The sequence below is a fragment of the Amblyomma mixtum genome, chromosome 10 (genome assembly GCF_055824585.1).
Source record: "Amblyomma mixtum isolate Tamu chromosome 10, ASM5582458v1, whole genome shotgun sequence".
Classification (NCBI taxonomy): domain Eukaryota; kingdom Metazoa; phylum Arthropoda; class Arachnida; order Ixodida; family Ixodidae; genus Amblyomma; species Amblyomma mixtum.
The window spans coordinates 79,921,379-79,945,092 of record NC_143021.1 but is presented as its reverse complement, the minus strand read 5'-3'; the positions used below and the strand labels follow the sequence as shown (position 1 = coordinate 79,945,092).

The 23,714-nt window shown below is 46.0% G+C and overlaps 1 protein-coding gene, 1 long non-coding RNA gene and 1 pseudogene across 2 annotated transcripts; 2 read left to right on the top strand and 1 right to left on the bottom strand.

The window, feature by feature from the left end:
• The first annotated feature begins 491 nt into the window (after positions 1 to 491).
• Positions 492 to 21,032, top strand: LOC149326256 (uncharacterized; annotated as a pseudogene).
• LOC149326258 (uncharacterized) lies at positions 6,164 to 9,805 on the bottom strand. The gene is made up of 3 exons (XM_089563386.1): positions 8,664 to 9,805; positions 7,727 to 7,844; positions 6,164 to 7,425 (listed from the first exon to the last, which is right to left on the bottom strand). The coding sequence occupies exons 1-3, from the start codon at positions 9,741 to 9,743 to the stop codon at positions 6,164 to 6,166; spliced, it is 2,460 nt and encodes an 819-aa protein (XP_089419512.1). The 5' UTR covers positions 9,744 to 9,805.
• LOC149326257 (uncharacterized) lies at positions 10,085 to 11,514 on the top strand. The gene is made up of 4 exons (XR_016286270.1): positions 10,085 to 10,410; positions 10,711 to 10,829; positions 11,023 to 11,139; positions 11,208 to 11,514. It is a non-coding gene; the product is annotated as an uncharacterized LOC149326257 (long non-coding RNA).
• Positions 21,033 to 23,714: the final 2,682 nt, after the last annotated feature.

The following is a 23,714-nucleotide window of genomic DNA, read 5'->3' as shown; positions in this document are numbered from 1 at the left end:
TTAGATCTAGAGCTGTCAATTAAGTAGCAAAGTTTTGAGTTGTTCGTGATGAGCAATCTTTGCGTCTTTGGCTTTTCTTAGGAACGGTTCATATAGGCTATCGTTCCAAATGCGGCGCGAGAGGAAGTCTGATAGTCTAAGCATGACGCAGCTCTGACGGCGCCCAATGCGCAGCGGCGAGAAAGCTTCGCTACAGCCGCGGCTGCCGTCTGTGCGAACCGCCGCCGCTCGGCTGCAGTTTCCTGCGCCATCAGCGAGACGAACGTCTGACTCATGGAGGAAAGAAGGAAAAGAGGAGAGGCTACTACGACACATTTTTTGAAGCCGGAAGCGAGGGCTCCGCCATGACACATGGCCGTTTTTTCAGCCAATGGCGTGCGAGCGCCGCGAAGATCAACGCGAGCGGCGCGAGCAGACCATTTCGCGCCGCGCAAGGCTGTCGGCAGCTGTCAGACACGGCGGAAAGTAAGACTTTGCTCCCATTGACAACAAAGACGCTGCGATGCCCAGCTGCTGCGTTCCTGGGTGTCGGTCGCGCACGCCAGGACAAGAACCGGGCGTCACTTTCCACACGTAAGTTTAGTGCATTTTGTTTTCGTATTTTATTGACTGCGTAATGAGTAAAATGCATGCTCGCAGAACATAACTCACGACACGGCGTGAACGTGGTATTCGTACCGCCCCGGCCTTATTCGTGGCTCTTTATCCGAGTGCAGTGAATAGTATTGTTTTAAACAGGTTTCCGAAAGATCCGGAGCGAAGGAGGCAGTGGACTGAGGCCGTTAGACCAGGCCAAAGCGACTGGGAGCCAGCAAAATGGACCTGCGTATGTTCAAAACATTTCCTGCCTGAGCACTTCGATCGGATGTCGCCGCTCGTAGTTCATATACGTGCGGATGCCGTCCCCCTTCAGGTGAGGAACCACCTTCGATACATTCTCAAGAGATCGGGAAGAAATGCTCTTATTGAGAAGGTGCTTGCTTGACTGCATAAGCATGCGTTCAATATGATGTTTTAGGTGTTCGTGCAAGAAATAGAACGATTTGCGAATAAATGGCTTTAGCTAGACGTTATGATCGAGTAGCGCGGCTACAGTATTCCCGCACTGATAAAAAGTAATTGTGTCATTATACTCCTAAACGGCTGCGGTTTATATATGGCTCTGGTGAAATTCTGCTTACTGTACATGATAATTTATTTATTTATTAGCTTACGCACTCCCTCATTAGAAGAAAATAAAAAAAGAGAGCATCGAGCACACAATAGTTTCCTTGGGGCATCATTAATTATTATTTGTAGTGTGCAAATGTTTGCGCCTAGCAGTAGGGGGTGCATTTTTTGTTGTCATCTCGGCGATAGCACCTGGGAAGTGTCACTGTTTTATAACTAAGAGAGCACTGTGATTCCTTAAAACTATAGTTCGTTTACAAAGGAAATCACAAAGACGTTCCATAAGGCATAGAGCACCGTACGTATTTGCTCGCGTGATTTGCGCACGTTTTTTCTTTAATTAGGGCTCCAAGAAGAGGGTGCGCAATTTACCCCAGGTGAAAATGTCTTAATGGGATTGCTTCTGGTTTCAAGTGGGGCCTTATGGTTTTTAATGGTCCCAGAAGGAGCCTTACTGGTTCCAGAAGAAGCCCTAATGGTCCCATATGTAGGGCTTCTGGTACCTGATGAGCTCCTTAATGGTCCCTCATCTGGTATTTTAAGGACCCGATGGGCCCCAAATGGTCCATTAAGGGGTGATGCCATTCCCAGATGAAGCTCATCTGGTTCCATAAGGAACACTATTGGTCCCTTAAGGAGCGATGCCATTTCCATTTCAAGCTCATCTGGTTCCAGATGGCAGTGGAGTCCTTCTGGTTTCCGCCTTACTGGTTGCTTATTGGTTCAGGACTTAAATGAATCCTCAGTGGAGAACCTGTTGCTTTACATGCGACTAGGAGTGTGCTAGGCTGGGTCTGGATTAATGATAGCCCAGCAGCACAACTTAGTGCCAAAAAATAGCCTACACTTTGGATGATTGCAGCCATTTAAACCCAAGTGCCGGCCATTTATAGCTTATTAAACTGTGCAGCCATTCTACTGTTATTTACAGTCAACCAACAGCTGTATGCAAATGAATGTCACATTTCCATGTTGGTGCAATTCCATTTCCGTGGACCGGCTTGAACATTGAGACACGGACGTTGAATGACAAACAGGACAGACCATTGACCTTTAGCTTTAATGAAGATAGACCAAGCAGGACATATACACATAATGTAGTGTGGGCAGTTGATAAAGATTGTTACATCCTTTATTGCTGGTGGCAGGGTACAGACTGGCAGGAAAGCCACCAACACGTGACACATGGTAACTCAGGGTTGCTTGGCCCTAAAGATTGTCCCGCTATAACACTCCTCCCCCCTACGTCACGAAGTCCTTCAGATACGCAGGGCGGCTGCGTTAGCACTGTGGTCGCTGGACTTGAAGGGAAGCACTCTCTTAACGGTCCTCACCACAGGAAGCAGATTCAGTACTGGGCGCTGCAGCCTCCTCCAGTTTTTCTCCTTGGTCCCGTCTTCCAGGGTCCTCTGGGCTTGAAGGAATGCCAAGCCCGGAACACCCTGCCGGGGAAGCAACCAGCGGTTCCCCCTGTTCACACATTTCAGAAGTGGAACTGTCCAATGCGTAGCTGGCAGAACGACTTCTGAGTTGGTCAACATGACGTCTCCATCGACGACCGTCCTTGGTGACGACCAAGTACGACACTGGTCGTGTGACAGCATCCACAATGCCCGGCAACCACTTGGGCCCATAGAGATAGTTGCGCACAAACACTCGATCCCCCACATCAAACAGTCGCACTGCCTGGCTATGGCGCTGCATCACCTGCTCTTGTTTCTGCTGCACACCAGACTGCAGGTCAGGATGCAGACGCTCTAACACAGTTGAAAGTTTCCTGCCCATTAGCAATTTGGCCGGGCTCTTGCCTGTTGTAGCATGAGGCAGGATATGCTGGGTCATTAAAAACCTAGCCAGACATGTGTCGATATCGCCTCCAACCATTCGCTTGAGTACTTCCTTGGTTTCGCACACCATGCACTCTGCTTGACCATTCGAAGAAGGGTGATATGGGGCAACGGTCACATGTCGGATTTGATTTCTGCACATGAAGTCTCTGAACTCCTCCGAACAAAAGGCAGTTCCATTATCAGAAACAAGTTTCTGGAATGCCATGAGTAGCAAAAAGGAAACGAAGCTTCGCACAAACTGCAGCTGCCGACATGGAATTCATCCGGCACACTTCCAACCACTTTGAGTGAGAGTCCACCACAATGAGGAAGACTTTGCCTAGGAAGGGCCCAGCAAAATTTATGTGTAGTCTTGTCCAAGGACGCTTGGTGAATTCCCAAGGGTGAATCTTTGCAGCTGCTGGCGCAGACCTGGATTCCTGACAACGTGCACAGTCTCTCACCTTCTGCTCAACATCTCTGTCGATTCCTGGCCACCACACGGCTCCTCTGGCAAGCCCCTTCATCTTGACAATTCCTGGATGAACTGTGTGAAGAATGTCCATGACATACGGTCGAGCTGGCTCTGGAATGATCACACGACTGCCCCACAGCAAACAACCTTGGTACACCGACAGTTCATGCTTGCGGCTCACAAACGCTGCAAACTCTTCTGGCAGCTTGCCCTCTGGCCACCCATGCTGCACCCAATTGCAGACTCTAGCCAACAGCTTATCCCTTGACGTGAATCTTGCCACCTTCCTAGAGCTCCATGCTACTTCCGGCGCCATTTCCAGCATTCCTACTTCCCAAAGACGCTGCTCCTCTTCCTCTGCCCTACTGGCTGTCAGTGGTAAACGACTCAATGCATCAGCATTGGAAAGCTTCTCCGCTGGTCGATACTCAATTTCATAGTCATAAGCCGATAACATGAGAGTCCAACGCAGCATCCGTGGTGATAGCACCTGGGAAATGGGCTTGGCATGGTGCAACAGTCGTAAGAGAGGTTTGTGGTCTGTCACAATTTTGAAATGTCTCCCATATAGAAACTGATGATACTTCTTTATGCCAAAGCCGATGGCGAGCGCTTCTCGGTCTGTCTGGGCATAATTCCGTTCTGCCGCACTCATAGTTCTCGACGCATATGCAACCGGTCTCTCGCTGCCATCATCGCACACAAGACTCAACACAGCACCCAGTCCGTACGGGGATGCGTCACAGGCCAGCACTAGGGGCTTGTTGACATCATAGTGCACCAGAACATGTGATGACTGCAGCAGATCTTTCGCCTGGCGAAATGCTTCTGCCTCAGCTTCCATCCAACGCCACTCGCGAGCCTTGTCCAACAGCCGGTACAGTGGCTTCAAGGCATGAGCTGCTCCTTTAAGAAACTTGTTGTAAAAGTTCAGAGCTCCTAAAAAGGTTTGAAGTTCCTTTTTGCATGTTGGCTCTGGGGCCTTGTGAATAGCACGCACCTTGTCTTCTGTCGGCTGCACACCTGCAGAGTTCACACGGAATCCCAAGTAACACACTTACTCAACACAAAATTGACATTTGTCAAACTTTAGTCGCAGACAGTCTTCATGAATTCTTTTGAGCACTTCTTGTAAACGAGCATTGTGCTGCGCCTCATCCTTTCCACCGATCAAGATGTCATCCAAGAACACAAGAACACCATCAATTCCATGCAACAGTTCTTCCATGTACCTCTGAAAAATAGCCACTGCCACGCCAAATTGAAGACGGGTTACGAGGAACAGTCCCCGATGTGTTGTAACCGTCAACAAGTCAGCTGTTTCTTCATCAACAGTCTTCTGTTGATACGCCTGTCCGAGGTCTGGCCTTGAAAACTTCGAGCAACCTGCCAGCCTGGCAAACAGCTGCCCTGGTGTCGGCAGGGGATACGTTTCCCACTGCACTACACGATTGACTGTGCTCTTGTAGTCCCCGCAGATCCTTATCAATCCATCTTTTTTGACAACTGGGACGACAGGTGTTGCCCACTTCGAGTGCCGCACAGGCTGGAAAATGCCTTGGCTCACCAACTAGTCCATTGCTTCGTCGACCTTCGGTCTCAATGCAAACGGTACTTGTCGTGGCTTCAGAAATCGCGGCGGAGCTGCCGGGTTCACCTCTATGCGTACAGGAGGCCCTTTACTTGTCCCAAGTCCAGGCTCAAAGACTGAAGAATACTTCTTGAGCAAGGCTGTTGTTCCCCTACTGCCAGTTCGACTCGGCTCGTACACACTGTGAACACCACTCAGACTTATTCCCAAGGACTTGAACCAGTCCCGACCGAGAAGTCCGATACTAGCACCCTTAACCACCACCAATCGCAGGCGATGTTCCTGCCCCTTGAATTCCACCTGGCGGGAAAGCCGCCAACATTTGACACATGGTAACTCAGGGTTGCTTGGCCCTAAAGATTGTCCTGCTATAACAAAGACGACACACACACACACACACACACACACACACACACACACACACACACACACACACACACACACACACACACACACACACACACACACACACACACACACACACACACACACACACACACACACACACACACACACACACACACACACACACACACACACACACACACACACACACACACACACACACACACACACACACACACACACACACACACACACACACACACACACACACACACACACACACACACACACACACACACACACACACACACACACACACACACACACACACACACACACACACACACACACACACACACACACACACACACACACACACACACACACACACACACACACACACACACACACACACACACACACACACACACACACACACACACACACACACACACACACACACACACACACACACACACACACACACACACACACACACACACACACACACACACACACACACACACACACACACACACACACACACACACACACACACACACACACACACACACACACACACACACACACACACACACACACACACACACACACACACACACACACACACACACACACACACACACACACACACACACACACACACACACACACTGCAGTGTGGGCAGTTGATAAAGATGGTATATATACACACGGTGATGGGGGGCTGTGCACATGACAAAGTATGGACAACTAACTAACAGAAAGAGTTTTTACACACAGCTTTACAAAAAAAACTCTTCCATCAAACTTAATATAAGTGCATGGAGTCACACCATGTAAGAGTTCAATGAAGTGTGTAGACTCTGCCTGGCGAGCTCTCAATATGTGTGCACAATTATATGAGGCACACGTGACAAACTTCTTCGATGAAGCAAACACTCTTGTATTGCCTGCTAGATCCTTGAAGGAAACAATACGCTCTATCTTGAGGCATGTTCCTTGATCTGTAACCAGTGCTGTAGAGTCTGTTTTATTTGCCCTTGAGTACTGCTCACTGTGGAACATGTGCCCAGACACAACAACTCGGTCATGCTCCACAACAGGGCCACTTATAATGTCACCAACATGGTTTTCAACTAAGTCACAAAGTGGCTCAGAGAGAGGTCTAGGCTTGCTAGGCAAGAGAATGCCTTTGTTGTCTGATGGACAAGCTCCTGACAAAAACAGCCGAGTATGAGGACTAGCTAATGCCTTCATGTTTTTGTAGTTGCTTGCCATCATCAGCCTCTCTACAATTTGCACAGGCACTCCTCTGGCCGATGTGACCAGTTCTTTCAAATGACCAATATTGGATTCAAAAGGAAAACAGGAATGTGCCCAGAGTGGACCCTGCTGTGCAGCACTTTTTGGAATGTGCAGCAACTGGTGCACATTGTACGTCATGTACTTTTTTCCATACAAAAACTGCACTCCGACGACAAACTTAACGAGGAACTCCGAACTTCTAGTTACATCTGCTTTGCTGATTTCTTTCCGCAGCAGGAGAGAAATTCCTTCAACAAGCAGTGCGAAATGCTCAAAGTACTCCTTTGGCAAGATCCCTTCCAGACACGGCAATGAGAAATAAAGCAGCCATTGCTGCCACTCTGACGCTTTCCAGTACTTTCGTACAGAAAGTGAACGGGGCAGGCGGCACACAGAAAGATGAGGCCTGATGGCACAGAGGCGTTCGTCTACAGCAGCAAGAACCTGTGGTGAACCGATATAGAATGGTTCTCCCACACACGATAACCAAAGTTCAGTCATCTGACGCGACACACCTAGCAGTACACAATGCATATAGTCTGGGGTGAAACCCCAGATTACATCAAAGTGCTGCAGGTTCATCAATGGTGTTGGGCCTTTCACGCCTTGCACTGCTTCTCCACCATCCGCAGCCGCACGCATCTTCTGCCAAGTGTCTGCTGCATCCCTGTCAGGCACGATATTGTCAACAGGGTACTTGACAGTACCTGTTTGGAATAGTAACACAAAGCAGAAAGTCAATGGCTTTCCACAGAGAGCTCAGAAAGTGACTGCCCTATATTATCAAAGTCCAGACTCGATCAGAAGATAGGAGAAAACGCCTTACTGTAATGATATCAATGATAGCAGTGCAGTAAAATTTGTGCTATTGTAATTGCACAATACTAAAAATAAAGCATCTCAAATATTCGCATTTCAAACATAGCACATCATATATGTGTGAATGCACATCTTAATATATATATTAGTGCTACTTCTTGAGATTTTTGCTTTAACTAATTCACTTACCATCTACACTCTCTCCAGGATGCAAGCACCATCCGCAGCCATAAAAACCATTGAACTGAACGAAGTTCTGCATTGCCGCCCTTGCAGGTGCGTCGGCACAGCAGCTGAGACAAAATACCTGCAATAAATAAAGACAATGATTTTAAGCTTTTCTTTGAGTGAGCTTCTGCAAAAAGCACTAAGCAAAAAGCAATTTGACTGTCCCATATTCTCATGGCAAGCTGCAATGGAGCGCACAATCACTTTCTGCAAATCAGTATTTCCATGTTGCCACAAATTTCACTACATATTGTTTATTGCTGCTGCCTTATCTTTTGACAACCTCATAAGAACAACCCTAACATGCCGAGACAGCACTGATTTATGACGAATTTGGGATAAGCTTTCATTTCATGGGGTTTAACATCCCAAAGCGACTCTAGGCTATGAAGGACCACCTGTGGTTCTTTGACATGCCCTGACATCGCACAGTACACGGGCCTCTAGAATTTCGCCTCCACCAAAAATGCAACTGCTGCGGCTGGGGTCGAACCCACATCTTTTGGTCAGCAGCTGAGCACACATAACCACTGACCCACTGCAGCGCTATTTGGGATAAAAAAAAAGTAAGCAGCAGTAATGTTGCTGCAGGAAAGGCAGTAGAGTGGGTAGACTGCCCAATGAGTGGCAATAGAAGTGCAGCTACTGAGAAATACAAAAGGTGATGTATCTACACTGGCTGCTGCCATTCACAAGCTCTGTGAGTCGTCGATGTTGAAGAAAAAATGGTCGGCAATATTTACTGGGAGCTGGTCTAGCACAATCATTTCTTGATGTCCTGCACTAATGCTAAGCTTTTTGCGCATTGAGCTCACAATAAAAAAATACTGAACTTAATGTCCAGTAATCATTTTAAGCATTAATCTGTTAAATTTCGTAAGTGTGAAAACATGGTTACCTTTGAGAGCATAGCCTCGTGGGAAGCCTTCCATACAATGCCACTTGTTCCTAGGACATCCATCTGTTTGGCAAAGGCGTCCAGGAGCAGTGTCATATTCGGATGGGACTTGCCGTACCATAACGCAGACACGAGCACGTTTTTGTCTCTTATATGAGGCGGCAGTTCATTTAATGTCATTTGCACAGGCCAAATTGAATAGTTCGACGATCTGAACACAGGGCTGCCGTCGGCGTTGATGGTAACAGTCAGGTCGTTTAAGGTCAATTCGCGTCTAAGGCGTTTGTACAATGACCCGTCGGTGATGTCAGTCAGTTTGTCTTCATTTTCGGTCAAGTTACGCGCAATGAACTGCAATCTGTTTTGAAGGGAGTCAGCGACACTTCGTTCCGAAAGCAGCGAACACAGCTGTTCCCTAATGGGCAACGTTACAAAAAACTGTCCATCCGACAGCATCTGCCGGCCGCTGTATGCTCGTGAGCATGTCCTGCAACACCCCTCCACCCGATTTCTATCGCCTAGGTCTCCGGATGTTTCCGCGACCAGTGCCATACAATTTCCGCAATAAAAATGAAATTGTGCTTTCTCAATGCTGGCTCCAACATGTTTCTTGAAGAGAAACTTCGTTGCCGGGATGTCGTGCCTGTTAAGGATATAAATTATGAGCTTCTGGAGCGCTTCAACTCCTTTCCACGGGAGGCCGAACTCAAGAACGAAGTTTACTGCAAGTGCCAGCAAGTCATCTGCGGACAGCTGATCACCACTGTCGGCAGTGTCCTGAGCATTTTCTGTCACGCATGTAACGTCAGGATCATCATCACTATTGTCGAGTGGGCTTGAAGCAGATGTTGCACCTGACGAGGATGCGGCGTCAGCGGGCATTTCAGCAACACTTGCCACCGAGAGGCTCCCAGCTTCACTGTAGCCACTGCCATCCCTGTCCACATAACTGGGGCCGCTGTGCAAATCAAGCGATACTTCGGCCTGCGAGCGCGCAGAGGCTTGAAGATATGACCTGGTTGATTTAGGAAGAGTCTCGATGTTTGAGTCAGGTTCTAAGTACCGTTTTCGAGGCTTCATTCTCGCAACCTGGTTTTTTCACGCCTGTCAAGCAGCAGTTACGTTCACAGGAGATGAAAAAGAAAAACTCATTCACGGATCACGTTGGATACACCAGCGGGAACGGCTCGTGTTGGATTACGGCAGATAGCTGACTTCTTTCTGTTATATTCCAAATAAATATTTATACAAAAATAATCAAAATTGTTAACACTCTAGATATTGAAAAGTAAAGGTTGACGTTATAAAATAATAAAATGTGGAAAAAAAAAGTGCCAGCTGGCAATACTAACGTTGGGCAATACTGCCTCAGTCCAGTCCCATCGCCATCACCACCACTTTTCGTCGTCGTTTTGCTGCGCTTGGTTGTTCTGTCTTTCTCGTTGTATTTAGTAATTTGTTTCGCGATCACCATCACTTTTCGTCGCCGTTTTCCTGCGCTTGCTTGTTTTAACATTTTTTTTTTGTATTTAACTATTAATAATTTGTTCCGCGATGTTTGCTGTTGTGCGGTTTTTAAATGACCTCGATAAGAGGCTACATACTATTCCAACGAGTGACATCGAGAACTTTTCACCCGATAATGAACAAGATTTTGATAATCGAGCCGTTTATTCGGCATTCTGGAGTGACCCCATTGATGAAGAAGGCTCCGGCATGTACAACGCTCAGGTGCTTATGCTGGGAGGTATGTTTGCCATGATTGCTGCTTGTCTTCTCGCTCACGTGGCCTTTTGAAGCGAAAAGCTTTACTAGGCTAGTCAACGCCGGGTCTGGCGTGCGCCGTGATCAATTTTAGCCACATCTGCGCGTGCGCGAGTTCGCCGCGTCACATCGCTGGCGGAGCCGCGCTCTGCGCGAGTTTAACAGACTGTGCATCGGCGCGCGCTCGGCTTCCTCGTATGACGCCCACCGAAGCTTTTCGCTGATATCCAGGTTTAACCCAAGCGAAGCCATAGCCAATTTTTTGTTTTATTTATTATTTCAGAAAGTGAAGAAGAGATAAAAGAAAGGATGGCCACAAAAAGACTTCTGATTCCTAAAATCCAGAGTCCAAATGGGTCATCTGATGAAACTGAGCCGGTCCAAAAAAAGAATGAAAAAAAGGTTGGTGAAAATTGCATCCCTTGCATTTGTAAGCTCCCCCTCCCTCCCCCCTTATAAACGTAGCAAATGACATACTAGGTAGTGCAAGTTGGTTAAAGTTTAGAGAAGAAATGGAGTGCATTTCCTTTTATTGCTGAAAATTGCCATCACTCTTCGTCGACCCTTGTTTTTCACAAATTACCTTGCATTTCAGAGACAGAAGCAAAACAGGGTGGCAGCAAAGAAGTCTCAGTATGAAAGCATACTGAGAAAGAACCTGGAGGCAGCGCAGAAAAAAACGGAGGCTGATCTTCCAGGAGGAAACCAGCGCGTAAGGAAAAATAATGGCTACCTTATTTGTCATGATGCAAACGTGTAACCTTAAATTATTGCTTCCAGTCAAAAAGACAACGTCCACAAATTTCCGAGTCTTCTTCAGACTCTGAGGATTCTTTATGCTCCCGACGGGAATTGTTGGAAGCGATGAAGAAAAAAAATTTTTGGAAAAAAAGGGCTCAAGACCTCGAAAAGGACAAGCTTTTTCTGACCGAGCAAGTTGCCTCCTTGCAGCAATGTTTGAAAAGCAAAATTTTCGAGTGTAAGTTGGGCCTGTACCCATTTCACTATGGTTGTAATTAGTGTAGAATATACTATTTTTGCAAGTGCTCTTTATAAACATTAAGTTTGTATTTTGCATGAAGTGGAAAAGCAGAAGGAGACTGTGCGGGCCAAACAAGTTCCAAGATGCACAGGTCAGTTACTATTTTGGCATCAACTAAACATTAAAGTATAATTTGATGTGTATCTTTGTGTAGGAAGATGACATGTAGCTTGATCCCTAAGTTGCTCAGTTTTCTTCTTTACAGCTGTGCTGCAAGCCAGCTGTCATGCACCCACTGCTGCCACAAGTCATGTTCCTGCTGCTGTTGGAAGTGGAGATGAATGTAATTACTTTGTTACTTGAGTAAAGTGCACCAAGCAGTGTAAATGCATTGCATAATTGATCGGCACTGATATTTCATTTCACTGTAGGGAACTTTGACCATCACGCCAGCACCTCTGCTGAAGAACAAATGCTGTACCGTGAGTTACATTTGCTCTTCATGGTGCTGCTTTCTTGTGTTCAGTTTTTTAAACATGCAAGTGGCAGTTCCTAAGTCTTGGTATTCTTCTCTAGCACCACCATCAGACGACCTCGCTATTCAGCTCGAGGGCACTGGCGAGCAGCAGCTGGCCGGGACTGCCCCAAGTAAGCAGAGTATATTGATATTGTTCACTTTTTGCTCCCATTACATTCGCCTCTTTCTTATAGGTTACCTGAATTGTTTTGGGAAAAAATTTCATGCCCCCAACTGCTAGTAATCCACTCTAGTATGTTTTAGACACATTTCTATGCGGGTGAAATTTGAGAACGCCCACGTGTTGTGCGGCAGCATACGTTAAACAACCCTAGATGCTAAGAATTAAATCAGCGCTCATCTACAGTGTCCTGCATAGCTTATTCCTTGCATAAACTCAGCATAATAATTCATTTAAGATGAGTGTTTAGTGCTGCATACAGCTGTAGTGCAGTTTTCTATGAGGCTTAGCATAGCGTTTCAGAATACTAATGGACAAGGATATAGATTAACCTGGTCACTTGTTCTTAAAAGGGTGTGGGCAGCAAGGTTTTGATTACATTTGTTTCTTTGGAATGGGGCATAAAAAATTGGTTACATACGGGCTCTTCTGGAACTAGCCTATAGCTACAATTTATAACTAGATTATGTTTTTCCTTGTTTTCAACATTGGAACCTGACATGTAGGACGTTTTGGTCTAAGCAATCTTTTGTTCCTGCAGCGTTTTTGTTTAACGCCTAAAATATTCATTATGAAGAGTGTGCACACTCAAGCTGTGAAGTCCCTTTGTTGCACTTGCTGTGATGAGGGGGCCTGCATTCAGTTTGCTTGTCTTTTTCTTTTGCAGCTGTACCAGCTGAGCCTTTCTGCTATTTGGAAGACGGAACTGTGAGTAAAGGCTTCTCGCAACGCTTGGTGCAGCCAGTTTATTAGGCTGTGGCAAGAATGTGGAATGCCTCTGTCCTAAGCTGTACTACCCTTTTACCGCTTTTAAAAAGGTCTCTTGGTGTCTAATAAAACAACAGCCAAATCAAGGGGTTAGTGCCACCAACCACCGGCTGCTGCTTTACCCTCCTCCCAGCCATTTTTTTTTAAAGATATTTACTGATCAATTTCTGGCATGTATTCCTAAGCATCGAAATTGTCATGCAGATATTTGTGTATTGTTACAAACATTTTAGTTATGCATGCACAGTTACAGTATTTTGAATCTACCTTACCCTAGTTAGCCATTTGGGAGGCATTGTGTGTGCACATTATTAATTTCTATGTTGATTCCCACAGTTTCATCTTGTGGATGGAATCAAGATTAAAGGCGTTCAGGCTTCGAAAATACTCCAAAATAAGAAGCCTACGCTTGTTGTAAAGGACACCGCACGTGCAATATGGGGTGACGAGACCCTCGCCACAAGAAGTGTTTGCGGCGTGTTAGCGCCCAAACAAAAAAGTTCAGGGGAGCTGCCAAAGAAGCCCCTCACACCACAAAAATTGAAGGCTGTGTCCGGTAAGTCCACATCCACAATTTTGAAAAGATGTGCTGGGTACTGTAATGGGATACAACTTAAAAAAACGTCAGTTTGTGACAGTATGACATCGTCCGAGACTTCCTGTATTACTCTGCTGACCGGTCACAACAATAAACGAAATGAGCTTTTCAGCATTTGATTATATTAAACAATACAAAGGTATCAAAATTTTCTTTTCTTTTGACTAGCGTCTTGTTCAGGTAACCAGAAGTTTCATCACAACAGATTTTTTTATCTCATCAGGTTTCAAGAAACTTGTGCTCATGGTGTGACAAGCAGTCTGTGCACTGTCTTGCATTTGCACTATTTGCTCGAGCAGCACAATTGGGTGTGCTCCACCCTTCTAGGCTTGGCTCCATTGTCAAGAAAAGTCCCTGACTGTAGTAAAGCAGCTTAAAGGCTTCAGACAATATTTGCCTCGATTTAAAGTGCAGTGTAGTAGAAACGTTGGCTTCTGAAACTGTAACTTTCGGTGAAGTATTTGCTTTTGAACACTTGGGCCTTAGTCTTTCGGTGCGTATCCGCCTAAAGAGTGCTATATACTGCCCTCTACTGACGTATGTACGTTTTGTTATAGGGCTACATTGTTCTTTTTTATTTTTTAAGCTGTTGTCTCTATAGACAAGTTTAATGTTGGGACATGGGTTACAGTCTGTCAAGAAACTAATTGTCACAAGCAGCTTGTTCTTTTAACTTGGTCTACATACCATTTCCTTTTTGCAGAGACCCTGAAACACTGGGGGAAGATGAAGTCCGAGGACGTGGCCCCCACGCTGAAGAACTTCAATAGGATCCTCAGTGAAAAGATCCATGACGCACTTAAGGCCAAGCGGCACAATAAAAGCCAAGCGGCAGTGGCACAATAAAAGGCATCTCGCCTGATATAAAGGAAACATGTTTTCTTTCCTTTTCAGTCCCACACCTAGCTTGGACCAGTCGCTACTGGTCCCACAAGCTACTGGTCCCACAAGCTACTGGTCCCACAAGCTACTGGTCCCACAAGCTACTGGTCCCACAAGCTACTGGTCCCACAAGCTTATGGGTCCACAAGCTTATGGTCCACATGCTGCTGGTCCCAGTAACTACTGGGAATGGGCCAATAAACCATTTGAGCTGGGACCATTAATATTCCCATAAGAACATTTTCAGCTGGGACGCGTAAGCGAGTTATCCGAACACGTCCTAAAAAAAAGGTTGGCACCCCTTGCCCCATGGCAACAAGGCTGACTCGTCCCCCCCCCCCCTCTTCCCCACGCCCACGCTATAGCTCCCCGCGGGGTGGCATGACATGACGGCACGTGCTTAGCTCAAAGCAATAAACGCGCAAAGATTCAATCGCGAAGTCAGCCGTGGGAGGAGATAAAGGAGATAACGGGCAATAAAACGGGGCCCTTGCGTGTGGCCCGGCTGACTAGCGGCAAACCGTATAGCAAACGGTACGGTAGAGTTTTGGATTCGGGCGCGCGCGCAACTGTTCGTCCGGGATAGCAACCGCCAGCGCGAGCAAGTCGGGTAAACGGCACAGTTCGCACCCGCGTACATGCTGGTGGTCTGGCTCAGCATAGTGCTCAAAATGTGCGAGTAGTTTTTTTGTTTTTTTATCGGGTTAAAAGTTTGAAACTTTTGGGGGTGCACAATCTATGTGCGGGCGCAAATTACGCGAGTAAATACGGTAAATGTCATACACATAAGGAAAAAGGGAAGCATGAGACAAAGAAAAAAAGACAAAACACAGGCAGAAAGCTTGGCCAAATGTTTAGGGGAATCCCGTTTTCTTTTGCGAAGTTTCTGTGGAAACAATTTGTAGCTTTCCTTTAGCCGCATAGCTGCGCTTTGGTGGATGCCAATGAGTATAATTAGCTCCCTTATTATACAGATATGGCAGTTCTGCATGTATAATTCATCATACACATACCATACACACTTCATGCGGTATAGCTGGGTCAGCCTGAGAAGAGACACCCCATTCTCCCTTCTCAAAAATATGGTAGACCTGCTGTACTAACAATGCATTTCTCTGCTGTTCCTTTCTTAAGAAGTGGGTGCACTCTCGCCCACTGGCTGTGTTTCATATTGACAGTCTCAGATTGGTACATCTGTCTGTTGAATTACATGCATCTTTTTAGCTAAGGCGCGTTCCACTGCGAGCATGTGATGCACCTCGTTATTCATTTACAGCAGGAACCCGTTTCACAGCAGCCAGGCGATGGCATACCTGTTGCTGCCACTGCTCAGCATGGCGCCCAGCAAGCACTAACACAAAGTCACACATTTCCAGCGTCTCCACTGCAACAGGTATTTTCAAACAGCGCTGTTTTGTGACTACTACAGATATATTCGAAGCATCACAGTGCCTGTGTATATGTTGGAGTAGGAGCTACAAACACTGCTTCCTGGCACGGGCTCACCAGAAGATTTATCCGAATCCCATGACACACTAGTCATCATATTTCTTAACCCTTCAGACAGCTCTCAAAACAGTCTTAAAGTGTGATGCTCCACGTCCATCTTTCACTAGCTGCTTAAAGCTGAACACCTTGTATGCTTGGTACATGACGTATGCGTTAACAGACAAAGAGGGCAATATCAGTAGCAATATGGATCAGATATCAAATAGCCAAAGAGACACAAATCTATGCAGTAGCCAATGCAATCGGAACGTTAATGAGAGAAGCCGCAGCGCACAGCAATGGGACACCCCGTAGCAGTAAGAGAAGTGGAAGTAACGGAAGCCTTAGAAGCCTTAGTAGGAATGAAAAGCGGGAAAGCAGCCGGTGAGGATCAGTGTAAGGTATCGGTAGTGCACGCGGGGTCATTGGGGCCGGTCGTTCTTTCTCAGCACCCCGCCGCTGCCGTCTTCAATGGACCCCCTCCGCGACGGGACGGGACGGAGGGGTGCGCTCGAAGCGAAGAATAACATTTATTGGAACGATGCGCGCGCGCGCAGGCGCCGGGCCGCTCGGGCGTCCATCGCCCTTTGGGGCTGATTCGCGTCGGCTAGGCAAAAGAGCGGTGGCAGCTTGCGGCTGAAGAGCCGCCACCCCCCCCCCCCCATTTGTCTTAATCCCCTCGTCTCAACAGACACCAGCCGATACACAAGCTCGCGACGAACGTCTCGTTCGAAAAGTCTGCAGAATTCCTGAGGATTAAGCACTGCCGGACGGAACGGCGTCAGGGCGCCGTTGACGAGGGGGGTAGTAGAGATGAGGAATAGCCGGCGACAGCGCGTCTAGCCGCGAGCAGCGAAGGCCCGAGTTGGGTGACGCTACGGGTACCGGAGAGGCGCCGACTAAACAGCCTTGGGAAGGCTAAGTCGCCTTGGAATGCAGGTCCGAGCTCGCAGTGGCAGTTACAGCGATAACTACCCGTTTAAGCCCGATAATCCCTTAATCCGGGACGACACCAAAGTCTTTGTTCATTGGGGAAACCGACGTCACGTGCTCGCACGAGTGTGTTTTGCGTTTGTGTTTACTTTTATTTTGGAGGGAGAGAATGTTCTACCCGCACATGCTGGCACTGGCTAGCACGACTGTGCGTTGGTGTTTGTTTTTATTTTTATTTCGCAATGGAGAGGGTGTTTTGCCCTACGGAGGCTAGAGGGCTGGCCATGCTCTCGATGAGTCAATCGTATGAAGAGTGTAGCATGATTGGAAGCTACCAAATGGGGACTGGGCCTTTAGGGCTTTAAAACCGGGCCCTGGAGCCGGAAAAAGGGTTCTGGGCTAAGGTTAGGTGCTATGCATCTTCGGCTACGCCGAGTAGGGGCCTCCCCTAGTGTTAGCCAGTTCCACCTTTTTGTTGTTTGTCTTTTTGCTGCTTAATGTTTCTCCAGTGCCTAATTTTGTATGCGATGTAAATCTCTGTACATAAAACTTCAAGTACTCCCTTTATCCCTGCATCTCAAGTCATCGTAAGACCATCTCTGACGGGGCACCCCTGGTGCGAAGAAAAGCTTCAGTCTTCCAGTTAAACAAACCCGTCTCTGGCGGGGCCCCCCTGGTGCAAGGAAGGAAGATAAGAACTTGTGAAATTTACTATCAGGTAACAGCAGATTTGTTGAAGGAGGGAGGGGAGATTGTGCTAGTAGAACTAGCCATCCTATATATGCAATGCCTTGTGACCTCGAGAGTACCAGGAGCTTGGAAGAATGCTAAGGTTATCTTGATTCATGAAAGGAGACGTCAAGGACTTGAAGAATTACAGACCGATCAGCTTACTGTTCATTGCCTACTAAGTATTTGCTAAGGTAATCGCTAATAGTCAGGACAACCTTAGGCTTTAATCAACCAAATAATTAGGCAGGCTTTCGTAAAAGATACTCAACAATAGATCATGTTCACGCTATCAGTGAGTGATAGAGGAATGCACAGATTATAACCGACCCCTATATATGGCCTTCATTGATTACGAGAAAGCATTTAACCTCAACTGTCATGCAGGCACTGCAGAATCAGGGTGTGGAAGTGTGTTATGTGAAAATATTGGAAGATATTTATAACGATTGCACGCCTATCATAGTCCTCCATATAGTCAGCAATAAAATTCCAATAAGGAAGGGTGTCAGGCAGGGAGACACGATCTCGCCAATTCTATTCACTGCCTGTTTACAGGAGGTATTCCGCGGCCTGAAATGGGAACATTTGGGGATAAGAGTTAATGGAGAATACCTGAGTAATTTGCGATTCGCTGATGCTATTGCCTTGCTAAGCCACTCAGGACAAGAACTGCAAAGCATGATCAATGAGTTAGACAGGCAGAGCAGAATGGGGGGGGGGGGGGGCTAAAAAATAATATGCAGAAAATTAAAGTAGAAACAGCAGTTCGCAATTGGTAGCGAGGTGCTGGAAGTAGTACGAGAATATGCCTACTTAGGGCAGGTAGTGACCGCTAATACAGATCATGAAAGGGAAATAACTAGAAGAATAAGAATGGGTGGAGCGCATAATGCAGGTTCCCCCAGATCATGAATGGCAGTTTACCAATATCCCTCAAGAGAAAAGTCTACGACAGCTGTATCTTACCGGTACTCATCTATGGGGCAGAAATGTGGAGGCTAATAAAGAGGGTTCAGCTTAAGTTAAGGATAATACAGTGAGCATTGATGGGAAAATGACAGGTGTAACATTAAGATAACGGAAGTAGGCAGAGTGGATGAGGGAACAAACGTGGGTTAATGACATCCTAGTTGAAATCAAGAGGAAGAAGTGGGCTTGGGCAGGGCACGTAATGCTAAGGCAAGATAACCGCTGGTCCTTAAGGGTAACGGAGTGGATTCCAAGAGAAGGCAAGCGTAGTAGGGGGCGGCAGGAAGTTAGGTGGGCGGGTGAAATTAAGGACTAAGGTATTTGTTTGGGCTAGTCGGTACATTGTTAAAACTGAAGGCACAGCGCACGGAAGACAGGACTAAGGAAGGGACAAACCCTATTTATTTATTTTCGCCTATTTATTTATTTATTTATTTTTCGCCTATTTATTGCGTGCGAGCAATAAAGCATTTTAGTCGCAAGTCAGCGCTGTGTTTGTCCCTTCCTTAGTCCTGTCTTCCGTGCGCTGTGCCTTCAGTTTTAGAAATTAAGGAGTTTGCGGGAATGCGGTGGCCGCAGCTGGCAAAGGACAGGGTTAATTGGAGACATGAGAGAGGCCTTCACCCTTCAGTGGGCGTAGTCAGGCTGATGCTGACGATGATGACATTCCTCCAGAATAAATTTTTTTTTACAGGCACCTATGGATGTCACTGAAAGCCAGGAGACTTTTGCAGGCCCATCACAACAGGCATTTTACAATATGCCATTTTGTGACTGCATCAATTCGAAGAACAACAGTGTCTGCGTTTATGTCGCAGCACGAGCGACCAAAAACAGATTTCTGTAACAGAATGCATCCTGGCACTGGCTCAGAGGAAGTTTTGTCTGAATCGCCTCAACAAATTAGTCATTTTTTATAACCTTTTTGACAGAACTGAAAACACAGCCTAGCAGTGTGATGCTTTTCAATTTTTCAGTAGTTGCTTAGAACTGAATACATCTTATGCTTTGGTAGAAGCATATTTCTCAAGAATAACATTTTTTTCACAGGCACCTATGGATGTCACTGAAAGCCGGGAAACTTTATCAGGCCCATCACAATAGGTATGTTACGATATACCATTTTGTGACAGCAACTGCTAGAAGATTGACAGTGTCTGAGTTTATCTCGCAGCACGAGTCACGAAACGGGTGAATTTTTATGTAAAAGAAAGCTTCCTGGCGCAGGCTCAGAGGAAGTTTTGACCAAGCCACCTCAGCACACCAGTCATATTTTTATTCCCTCAGACATAACTCAAAACGGTCTAGTAGTGAGATGCTCCTCCACTCTTCACTAGGTGCTTGAAACTGAACGCTTGTTATGTCTCGGTACACACACAATTCTCCTGAACAAAATTTTTTTTACAGGCATCTATGGATGTGGCCACAATGCTGGACATTCAGCCAGGGCCATCTCAAGCCTTTCAACTTACACCAGTAAGTTTCATATCGTCCTGTGTGGTTTCCATCCAGGTTTATTCACTGCATGAGGTAGGATGTCGTTGCAATTCTGCAATGTAAAGTGCAGTAGAACCTGCAGTTGTTTGTCAGGCCCCGTGCTTACCGGAGACAGTAGCAGAGTGCAGTAGGTTCTGCAAAGATCCTTCATATAGGATGGTACCTTTTTGTGGAACCACATAAGCACATTAGTAACTGCCACAATATTCTTTCATGTGCCTTCATTGCTTATGTTCGTTACACAAATCAATATAGTCATCTCGTCAGAGTTCTACTACAAATAATCTGTCAGTATCAAGAAAAATTTGGCTATGCAATACATACTCCACAAGGTCAGTGATATCTTTTCTACAAAATTTTCTCACGTTATTTCAAACAGGTTTTACTGATTTTGGACAAGGTCATTGACAGCTATGTAGAAAGTATTCGGTGCAAACTGGCATGCGTGCTACATGAAAAATTTGTACTGTCATGTTTTCTTCTTTTTCAGTTGTTCCCTGTATAAGTTTTCATGAAATACTTGTACATGCCAACCTCTTTAACATCAGTTCCAGTGGGCATTCAGAAAAGGCGATTGCACGACACAAAATTTAATGCAATAATTTTTAAAGCTGTATGTATTCACGCTTCTACACAGTTGTGCTATTAACCCTGCTTTATTTCTGCAACACTTTGAGTGTATAATAAAAATAAAATGTGTGGACATATAACATTACCTTAACATGCTAGGTGATATGAGTTTAAGAATGTGCGAGCGTTTTTCTTTTGCAGTGACATCGAAAGGCATTGAGTACATATGCACTGAAGCTGTTGCATGTCCCAGTAGTGGGCATGCCGAGTAATTTTGTGATTAGCCTCATGTCCTGCTTTCCTTCTTATGCCTTGATACATGGCGGGGGAGAACAGGGCAACAGGCATTCAAAGGTGGGCTGCATTACTAAACAGTTTATCTTATGCAGGAACTTCTGACTTTGCCACCCGCCCCAGCCTCTGTTGGGACGACACGAAGAAGGAGGCCAGCAATGGTAAATGGACCTGTCAAATGTGCCTATTTCTGAAGCAGAATTCAACACCATGAATGCCAAATTCTTGTGCATATGCCAAGAGCGTATTTGATAGCATGAGTGGCCCATCCACAGCATGCATTATTAGCATAATCTTGAACACAGCATGTGCAGGCACGCAGACTGTGTGAATGGACTTAGCTTGATTTCGCCGTGGCAATTTTTACTAATATCTACTAAATGATCTGCATGGTATATTGTATGCAATGATGAATCAATAAACCAATGAATTTTTAAGTGTGTGAGTGGCCTCCATATCAAGCTGAGGAACACATTATGGAATCTTCTTCTTGGACACCTCTCCATCTACCAGAGGAGAATCGGTGAGTCACAGCTTTATTTATTGATCTATTCAAGTACCCTAAGGGTCCACTAGGGGCATCACATAGGGGGAGATGGGGGGACTCAAAGCGGAACAAAATTGTTTCAAAAACAGAAAAAGCAGCGTAGGTACGGCACTCAGGTGCAAGTTGGGAAACATCATTGCCAAGTAAAATTCTTACAAAAATTCACAAAGAAAAAATAAACTGTAGGTGCGAGTTAGTCATCTCAGAAATCAAATTTTGTTACTGAAAGTGTGAGGAATCCATATAAGAAAGTGATCCTGACTGCAATAACAAAGACTCTTATCATGGCAATCCTGGAAGGTAAATCATTGCATTCTTTCATCATTAAGGTTACAAGTGAATTTTTGTACTTTTCCATCTGGACAAAAACAGGGTTACCCTTGTAGGCATTACCGGCTTGATGCGAGGTGAGGTGCTGGTAAAATATGTTACAGGGCAAATGATCTGTTGCTATGGTACAATGCGCGAGAAAAAGATGATCAAGTGAATTTTCTGTGCGTTGTGAGTGATGGCATGTTGAGCATTTCCATCAGAGATGAGACACTTTGATATTAAAGTAGGACGAGAAGATTAACTGAGCTCCTTCATTCTTCTTTTAATGGAACATTCAAAGTGCTTTGTGTTTTATATGTGCACACTGTTGTAACTGTGCACCCCTGTCAAAAATTCCATCAGCTTGCCGGTCTGAAGGAACCGGTAATTTGGGCATGATGGTGATGGGTCTGATGGTGATGGTCCTGATGGTGATGGTCCTGATGGTGATGGTGACGGTCTGAATGTATGCTCAGATCGGTGCTCGGCAGAAACTAGGCCTAACTTCATATATCTTCCCGAGCACGCACCATTATGTATCGCATGAAAGGTGTATGACGCTGAAAAACCTACTGTCCCACTATGCCAAGCTTGCTAGCTGGTCAAGAGGGACAGAAGTGCTTCACAATACATCTTTAGCAAACCACCTAATTTATACAAATAATTTATTGATCCTCGATCCTGATGCAAATTACAGTTGAACCTGTCTATAACAAACCTCCATACAATAAATTCCTCGATTTTACGAAGTTTTTCCATTCCCCGTCGCCAGTCCCATAGAAGCCCATGTATTTGTGAGCTCAAAGTAACGTAGTGGCTGGGGGAGTGAACCTCGAAATAACGAAATTGCCCCGTCGACCGCCTTGCCTTTTTGCCCCATATTTTAAGAACACAGAGCTATATTGTGCCAAATTTCTTCGTTACTTAATGGCCGAGAATGATGAACGCATAAAAAACATTCGCAGCGGCGGCGAGCGAGCATCACCACTCTCCCGCTCGGTGGTGATGACAATGCACAGGTACCGCTTGCTTTCATTCCGGCCGGCAGCGCCACGCTTTGGCTGCTCGAGAAGTCACTTCACTTCGCATGCATGACACTAGGTGGCACGACACGCGTTTCTTGAATAGGGTGCCTCGATGCGCGCGCTCCTCCCGCCGCCGCCGTGCAGGGTGGAGACAACCGCGTCGTCTGCTACGACGTCCGCCATTAGGATGCCCGCTCCGTACGCAGCCAAGGGCGGCGAGCCAGCCAGTGTCACATTCACGGTTTTTGTAATTTCGCGACATCGGCTGTTATGAAGCCGTGGTGGAGGACATCGGAAATTTCGTCCACCTCAGGTTTTTATTAACATGCACCGATATCGACCTAGTACAAGGCACTGTGTTTTTCAGCTCTATCGAAACTCGGCCGCCGCGGCTGTGTCGCGCCCGTGCAGCCGAGCGCCATATACCGCCCAGCGAACACATCCGGGCCACTTTTAATGTTTCTTTGTAGTTTCAAACGTGATTTATAATTTTTGCGGAGCATTACTCGCTAATACTACAAAATAAACGACTTCTGGAACATTTTTGTGTTAAGCTTGAGTATACATATAGGCATGTTCTTTCATTTTACATTACACAATATAGTACTTTACGGCTATTTTATGCTCAGAAAAGCATTCCCATAGCTATTCTGAATTTCGTTTTCCTTTCTTTCGCGTTACTTTCGATATGCAGATGGAGATAAACAAACTTTTTAATACATGCCAGATTACTTGGTGCTTCACACATATGGTTTCTATAGCATTAAATTTTGACTCACGCAGTCACGGACTATAAGCCCTGTTTAGCATATCTTATGCAGCAATATAATGTAAACTGCTCACTACTATAAATCAGATATCGATGCCGCTAAAATAAAGCAGCCACACGGTTTCTGAACAATGAAAAAAGAAACTGCATCCGATAATTAGCGATTTCCGATGTGATAGCTTGTTTATTTGGTCGGAAACCTTAAAATGTCAAAAACAAGCGC

Bases quoted from the DNA above. Each gene is read 5' to 3' on its own strand.
- LOC149326258 (XM_089563386.1), bottom strand. From the start codon at position 9,743: ATGAAGCCTCGAAAACGGTACTTAGAACCTGACTCAAACATCGAGACT. The intron at 7,845-8,663 runs GTAACCATGTTT...TATTTATTGCAG, and splicing joins ACGAGGCTATGCTCTCAAAG to GTATTTTGTCTCAGCTGCTG. The intron at 7,426-7,726 runs GTAAGTGAATTA...TATTCCAAACAG, and splicing joins TCCTGGAGAGAGTGTAGATG to GTACTGTCAAGTACCCTGTT.